The 345-nt window shown below is 53.9% G+C and overlaps 1 protein-coding gene across 1 annotated transcript in view; it reads right to left on the bottom strand.

The window, feature by feature from the left end:
* TFAP2A (transcription factor AP-2 alpha (activating enhancer binding protein 2 alpha)) overlaps positions 1 to 345 on the bottom strand; it is a gene marked incomplete at its 5' end in the record, with an annotated part of 9674 nt that overhangs the window by 3077 nt on the left and 6252 nt on the right. The window contains one exon of the mRNA XM_010135719.1: positions 165 to 306. Coding sequence (XP_010134021.1) covers positions 165 to 306 — 142 coding nt within the window. The remainder of the gene's footprint in view (positions 1 to 164; positions 307 to 345) is intronic.

Here is a 345-nt window from a genome sequence, read left to right as displayed (position 1 = left end):
AGCGGTAGGAGCATCCTTCCCCCCCTTCCGCGGGACCGCTATAATATAGGGACTGGAAATTCCGTCTGCTTTCAAACCGAGCTCAGAGGAAGGGTTTAAGGAGAGGAAGGATTTTCTCGGGGGAGGGAGATCAGAAGCTGGGGGTTAGACAACTTCGCACTCACTTTGTGGCAAGCAGCATGTTTTTCCTGGAGTGGAGGTCGCTGGGGTCCGTGTGCTGTCTGTTCAGGTACTCAGAAACAGCTTTGGCTGGGAACTCCGTTTCGCAGATGTACCCAAAATCCCGAGCTAAATGAACGGCCTCACCTGGAGGGAAGGAAAGGAGCATTAAACACATCCGGGCGC

The sequence above is a fragment of the Buceros rhinoceros genome, unplaced genomic scaffold, assembly GCF_000710305.1.
Source record: "Buceros rhinoceros silvestris isolate BGI_N320 unplaced genomic scaffold, ASM71030v1 scaffold40754, whole genome shotgun sequence".
Lineage (NCBI taxonomy): Eukaryota > Metazoa > Chordata > Aves > Bucerotiformes > Bucerotidae > Buceros > Buceros rhinoceros.
The sequence above is the reverse complement of the archived record's forward strand: the minus strand, read 5'-3'. Positions and strand labels throughout refer to the sequence as shown.